General features: G+C 42.5%; 1 protein-coding gene across 2 annotated transcripts in view; it reads right to left on the reverse strand.

Moving 5' to 3' along the window:
- Positions 1–77: 77 nt before the first annotated feature.
- LOC113524444 (dual specificity calcium/calmodulin-dependent 3',5'-cyclic nucleotide phosphodiesterase 1B) overlaps positions 78–7,363 on the reverse strand; it is a 9,822-nt gene continuing 2,536 nt past the window's right edge. For both annotated transcript variants that reach the window (XM_034302118.2, XM_034302120.2), the window contains 11 exons: positions 6,998–7,064; positions 6,609–6,725; positions 6,214–6,354; positions 4,399–4,499; positions 4,182–4,307; positions 3,939–4,040; positions 2,567–2,687; positions 2,274–2,355; positions 1,882–1,999; positions 625–725; positions 78–378 (listed from right to left, as the gene is read on the reverse strand). In XM_034302118.2, coding sequence (XP_034158009.1) covers positions 323–378; positions 625–725; positions 1,882–1,999; positions 2,274–2,355; positions 2,567–2,687; positions 3,939–4,040; positions 4,182–4,307; positions 4,399–4,499; positions 6,214–6,354; positions 6,609–6,725; positions 6,998–7,064 — 1,132 coding nt within the window. In that variant the 3' untranslated portion in view covers positions 78–322. The remainder of the gene's footprint in view (positions 379–624; positions 726–1,881; positions 2,000–2,273; positions 2,356–2,566; positions 2,688–3,938; positions 4,041–4,181; positions 4,308–4,398; positions 4,500–6,213; positions 6,355–6,608; positions 6,726–6,997; positions 7,065–7,363) is intronic.

Here is a 7,363-nt window from a genome sequence, read left to right on the forward strand (position 1 = left end):
CTTCCTCCTCCTCTTCCTTATCTCTCCTCTTCATCTTCCCCCTCTTCCTCATCTCTCCTCTTCATCTTCCTCCTCCTCTTCCTCATCTCTCCTCTTCATCTTCCTCCTCCTCTTCCTCATCTCTCCTCTTCATCTTCCCCCTCTTTCTCATCTCTCCTCTTCATCTTCCTCCTCCTCTTCCTCATCTCTCCTCTTCATCTTCCTCCTCCTCTTCCTTATCTCTCTTCTTCATCTTCCTCCTCCTCTTCCTCATCTCTCCTCTTCATCTTCCCCCTATTCCTCTTCTTCCTCCCTGCACTCATTTATCAAGTAAATGCTCTTTTCATGCAGTTTCTTGTCCTGTCTGCGTTTCAGACTCATCTCTGAAATCAGACACACCTGCAGACACACAGAGACGGATAGACAGAGACAGATAAACAGACAGACAGTTTATGTACAAAAACTATAAAATATATTTCTATTTTTCTGCTCTGGTTGATAAATCAGTGAATCTAGTTCTGTGTTTTATATCAGTGTTTATACTGTGTGTGTGCGTGTGTGTGTGTTTTATATCAGTGTTGATATACAGTGGCTGTGGTTTGTATCAGTGTTTATATATTTATATTTAAGTATTTAATGTGTTACCATTCTTCATTTTGGCCCTCCACCTGCTCTTGTTCTCCTCAGTGTGTCTCATCCACATGGATCTGAAGCTAACAAGGTCCGCCACAGTCCACTGTAGTTCTCTACAGACACACACACACACACACACACACACACACACACACTGCTGTAATGAATGTAAGGGGACAGCTGGCTCGGCCTTGTACAGTCACTAGAAGGAGATAGAGATAGAGAGCAACCAGATACATTGCTGGACCGGCATCTGCCACCAGAGGGAGACAGAGAAGACCATCTTAGTTATAATTAGTGGTAATCAGGAGCACCTGTACCTGAATCTGTTTAAAGAGAGCTCTCCATGTGCTCAGTCGGGAGTCAATATTGCTATTTGCTGTAATGATCTCCTGGGTACATCATGGTAATTTCTTTGGCTTCTCTAGCTAGCTCAGGCGCTTCATATTCTCTTCATAAGTACACTATGTGGCCAAAAGTATGTGCACCCCTGACCATCACACCCGTATGTCCTTGCTGAACGTCCAGATTTATTCCCCGTGTGTTTGCTGTTATAATGAGCTCCACTCTTCTGGGAAGCTTTCCACTAGATGTCGGAGCGTGGCTGTGGGGATTTGTGTTCATTCAGCTACAAGAGCATTAGTGAGGTCAGGCGCTGATGTTGGGATGTCGAGGAGGTCTGGGGTTCAGTCGGTGTTCCAGTTCATCCCAAAGGTGTTCAGTGGGGTTGAGGTCAGGGCTCTGTGCAGGACACTCGAGTTCTTCTACTCCAACCTTCACACACCATGTCTTCATGGAGCTCGCTTTGTGCACAGGGGCATTGTCATGCTGGAACAGGTTTGAGCCTCTTAGTTCCAGTGAAGGGAAACTGTAAAGCTACAGCACACAGAGACATATGCTTCTGTGCTTTCAACTTTGTGGCAACAGTTTGGGGAGGAACAACATATGGGTGTGACGGTCACATGTCCATATACTTTTGGCCATGTGAGTGTGTGCACGTGTGTGTATGTGTATATACATATATATATATATATATATATATATATATATATATATATACATACATACATACATATTCTTTGTAATGTTAGGGTTAGGATTGGACTTTAAATTAATCCTTGGGACTTTGGCTTGCTCTGCAGTTGGGTTCCTCTCTGTCTCTGGGCAGCGCACTGGGGTAAGTTCTCGCCTCTGAGCACTGTAAACCAGGGTTCAAAGCCCATATGGTGTAACCATTAGTTGTGTAGATACAGACACAGTAACACACACCGGTATCTGCTGCAGGTTGGTGATGCTTCAGTTGTGTCCTGTATCAGAGGGATGACGATTTTCTCCGACATGTCGCTGATTAATGAAAATGTAGGCTCCACGATAAACTCTATAAAAGCTGAAACATGCAAACATCAGTCACTTATTGATTTACCTTTAATTATCTGTCTTACTATACAGCCCCGCCCCTGACCATTCAGCCCCGCCCCTGAACATTCAGCCCCGCCCCTGACCATACAGTCCCGCCCTGACCATACAGCCCCGCCCCTGTCCCAGGTGTGTGTGTGTTTAAACGGCTCTGTTCAGCTGTTGTATTTGAGAAGTCGTGTATGTGTTAATGCTGAACAGATTAGTTTATGAGATTAGCATTGGTTAATAGTGAGTTGTCTCACCAATCTGAGACTGAGCAACAGGTGTGTTCTGTCTGTCACACAGAGGTGAGATAGCTAAACCCAGTTCAGCTTCTTTATCTCCCTGTAAAAAAAAAAAAAAAAAAAAACACACACACACAAATCCGTACTTAATCTGAATAATAAACAACATTAGCATTTAGACATTATACATACACATATAGATACACCTGGTACAGAAATATACTTTATTTATTTATTTATTAATATTGTTGTTATTGTTGTTGTTTTTGTGTGACTATTGTGCGGTGCTGTGTGTGTGTGCGTGTGTGTACCTGTATGAAAAACTCCTCCATCAGTCTGGGGGTCCAGCGTGAGTGTAAACTCCAGGATTTAGCAGGGTGACCGATATCAGCCGCATGCAGAATGAGAGACAATGCCTTCACTTTATCAATGCTGGTTAACACACACACAAAGACAAACACACGTAATATATATATGTATATATACAAGCCTATGCACATGCCCAAAGTTTCCAGATATGAATACTAAGATTTGACAGGTGTATCCCAGGCTGGTTATTACCTGTACTAATGATTGGTATTGCAAAAGTTTAGTCAAAAGTTTAGTCAAAAGTTTAGCCTCCTCCATGGTGGAGTCAAAAGAACAACCAAATTCCAGCACAAACAGTTAAGAGTGTTGGGTTTATTTTGAGGTAAGTGCTTCACACTGATGGAACATCTGTGGCTTCACAGAAGAGATGGAATATATTGTGACAGCACTGGGAAAAATACATGGTAACTCTTTATGGAGTGAATCCACAATCCTGTCATGTCTCGCAATATAGAGCTCCTTGTAAATGTTGCATTTAATAAGTTGGATATAGAGTCAGTTACCTGTTCACTGCCGTGATGTTTACAACAAGGGGAGTGAGCTTTCAGGTATCAAATGAAAAAATTAAGCTGAGTGGTTAATACCTGCAGTCTTGCTTTAATAAAATATTTTAGAATATCCTAATCTAAGGAATAGTTCTGCAGAATGGAGACTGTAGGTTAATTCCCATCCAGTTAATCTATCTGGTTTAACATTATAGCTACACATCTCCAGAACAGCATTATTATCAGAATGCATTAACGAAGGTAATTACGACAGATGTGTGTTTAATGTTGTGGAATGTCGGGGAAACGAGTTAGTTCCTGTTGTCACGTTATAGCAGCTATAAACACTCGTTCCCTCTCCAGCCTCTTTATTCTCTCTTTTCAAGTTAATAAGACAAAAAATGCACAGCTTATTCCGCATGTTACTGAGAAACCGCAAAGAAGCGTAAACTCCTCTGTCCTGAAGATGTCAGAAAACTTAGTTACAGCTTTACCTCTGACTGTTACAAAGCGCTGACACTGGAGACTCCTTCCATCAGTGTTACATAAACATGTTCTTACTTCAGGAAAACATCACCATATCAATACCTTTTTAATCCATTTATTATCAGTGGAGCGTCTGCTGTACGAGCCCCTGTGAATGAGCTGTTACTATAGAAACAATAACCTATAGAACAAGTGCATTAGTATAAACCTGTGAGTTGCAGCTGCACTACTGTCAGAGCTGCTGTTATAGAAAATTAATCAACACCTTCTGACCAATCACAATCCAGAACTCAGCAGAAGCACATGTGTTTATTATTACTGGTGTGTGTTACTGAGTGTTTACCTTTCATGTTGCTGTAAACACGTCCTCATGGCTTTGACCTGCAGAACGTGGGAGGACATGTCTGTTCCCAACACCATCTCTATCACCAGAGACCGCAGCTCACTGACACACACACACACACACACACACACACACACACACACACACACACACACACACACACACACACACACAGTAAAGTTAACATAATCAATACAGAGCTGTCTGGCTCAAAATCGGAGGGGGTGTGTGTGTGAGACTCACAGCCATTCAGGGCGTGTCAGGTTCATCAAGATGTTTGTATTTTCGTCCTGTAGGAGGCGGAATGCGGCACTGACGTGGTGACTCTCCTGCACCGAGCGATCATTATAGATCATCGCTAATTCAGACCTACACACACACACACACACACACACACAGAGGTTGTATACATGATAACATCATACTTCTTTTAGCAGCTGATACACAACAAGTTACGCACCTTGTGTATATGTGGAAGTTGTTGGTGTTTCCTGTGTGTTCATAATCATGAATGGCTGCTGCAAACAGACATGCCAACACCTCCAACTCTGTCAACCAGTACTACACACACACACACACACACACACACACACACATATTATATATAAACACTCACACTGGGGAACTACATATAAACAGTAAGTGAATACAGCATTCATTGTTTACATGAAATTAAAACTTTCTGAATTTATACAGACGTGCAGACACACAGAGAGACAGAGAGCAAGAGACAGAGAGACAGAGAGCCATAGAGAGGCACACACACAGAGGCACAGGGGGAAAGTGTTATGATGTGATCAAATCAATGTACGCCGCCCGTCATTTGCTGTTAAAATTGAAAACAAAAGAACAGAATTTTTCTTCCAGCAGCGTGGAGTGAGGCAGGGCTGCAGTTTAAATCCCACTCTATTCAACATTTACATCAACCAATTGGCTAAAATGATAGAAACGTCTCCCATTCAAGGTCTCGCTCTATACGATGCAGAAATAAAGTGCCTCCTCTACGCAGACGACTTGGTTCTCCTGTCGCCCACTAACAAGGGTCTGCAGAAGAGCCTGGCAGTGCTGGAGAGTTACTGTCAGTCCTGGGCCCTGACAGTAAACCATCAAAAGACCAAAGTGATGATTTTCCACAAAAGATCCACATCTCTGGGACTCACAGTCTGAACGCAAAGAGAAAGCTAAAAGAGCTTTCTGTGCCATTAAGAAATCATTAAAATTGATATTCCGGTTCAAAACTGGCTCAAAATTTTCAATTCGGTCATCGAACCTATTGCATTATATGGCAGTGAAGTGTGGGGTCCGCCTATAAAATATGACTTTATAAATTGGGAAAAACATCCAATTGAAACCCTGCATATGGAATTTTGCAAAAGTATACTAAACGTCCAAAGAAAAACACCAAATGGATGTAGGGCAGAATTAGGCCGATATCCTCTCCTTTTAAACATCCAAAAATGAGCCTGGAAACACTTGGAAGCATTTAAAAGCGAGTGACCCCGAGACATACCACTATAAAGCCCTGAAACACCAGGAGCTGAGCGTAGCGAGGAGTTCCCTCTGCCAGCTGGTCCTGAGACTCACTGACCTCTCACCTTTCACCTCTCACCTGCGGAGGTGACGGAGACTCAGGACCTCACACTCACCACCATTCGGCCCAATCGCATCACAAACACAGAGAGAGAAAAGTACATTACTTACTGAACAAACACCGTTAATAATCAACACAAACTGGAATGTTATTCGGCACTAAATGGAGAGTACGCCGTGGCGGAATACCTGACCACGGTGACGGATAAGAGATTAAGAAAGACTCTGACGATGTACAGACTCAGCGAGCACTGGCTGGCCGTAGAGACGGGGCGGCTGCCCTGTGAGGAGAGACACAGAGAGACACAGAGAGACACAGAGAGACACCGAAAGAGACGTAGAGTGACCGAGAAAGATACACAGAGAGACAGAGAGAGAGACACAGAAAGATAAACAGAGAGACAGAGAGAGAGACACACGGAGAGAGACACACGGAGAGAGACACACGGAGAGAGACAGAGAGAAACATAGAGAGAAACACAGAAACACAGAGAGAGACAGAAAAAGACACACAGACAGACAGAGAGAGAGAGAGACACAGAGGGAGAGAGACAGAGAGAGAGAGAGAGAGAGAGAGACAGAGAGAGAAACACAGAGAGACACGGAGAGAGAGAGAGAGAGAGACACAGAGAGAGAAACACAGAGAGACACAGAGGGAGAGAGAGAGAGACAGAGAGACAGGTACCAGTACTCCGGTGCGCAGCAGTAGACAGTGGACTGTGTGTGTGACATCGGCGGCATGTGTGTGATTGTGATACGCATTTGTGTGTTTGCTGTAACCACGTTCCAACTCACACAGGAATGACATCAAACACGAGATTGGCACCTGGAAAGCACACACACACACACAGAGTATACAAAACACATACATAACAAACACACATACACACACACAGTATACCTAACATACACATGATACAAGATACAACACACAGGGTTTAATGTTTAGTGTGTTTAATGCATTTAGCATATGCAGTTTTTAACGTGTTCAGTATTTAATATGTTTAGCATGTTCAGCATTTATCATATTCACTGTTTAGTGTTTAATGTGTTCAGTGTTTAGTGTGTTCAGTGTTGTACCTTAAATCTGCTGTTCAGCTGGTGTTTGATGATCAGCTCGATGAAGAGTGTTTTTAGTGAATGGCCCGAACTGACAGCATCCAGAGCAAACACATCAAAACTCCACCTGTCCAAATCCTGAAGAGTAACACACAAGTAATATGCCATTAACACACCATTAACACATCATTAACACTTCATTACACATCATTACACAGCATTAACACATCATTAACACATCATTACATATCATTACACAGCATTAACACATCATTACACATCATTAACACATCATTACACATCATTAACACTTCATTACACATCATTACACAGCATTAACACATCATTAACCCTGCGCTGTGTGTCAGTCTGATGTTCATACAGGTTCTGGGTGTAAAGAGGAATGTTACCCTTAAACAGTTGAGCACATCAGCAGGTTGATCCGGCATCGCGGCTGAGTAAGCTTTACGGAACATCCTACACACGGAGAACATCAGAACATCATATAGATTTATAATGTATATTTAATATGCAACATATATAACATATAATCTACAACACTGCATCATATTGAATGTTTACTGTCACAGCACACACCTGTAACCAATCAGAACACAGTGCCCGCCCATAATGCTAGTGTAACCAATCAGATGACAGTTCCTGCCCACAGTGTAACCATCTGGATTACAGATTCCAAATTAATCCAGTCTATGCAATGTACAACTGTGACATGGTTTTGGCATTTTGAAGAAGAGTTTGTGATGTAATCATATAAA

This window comes from Pangasianodon hypophthalmus, chromosome 20 (assembly GCF_027358585.1).
Source record: "Pangasianodon hypophthalmus isolate fPanHyp1 chromosome 20, fPanHyp1.pri, whole genome shotgun sequence".
NCBI classification, from domain to species: Eukaryota; Metazoa; Chordata; class Actinopteri; order Siluriformes; family Pangasiidae; genus Pangasianodon; species Pangasianodon hypophthalmus.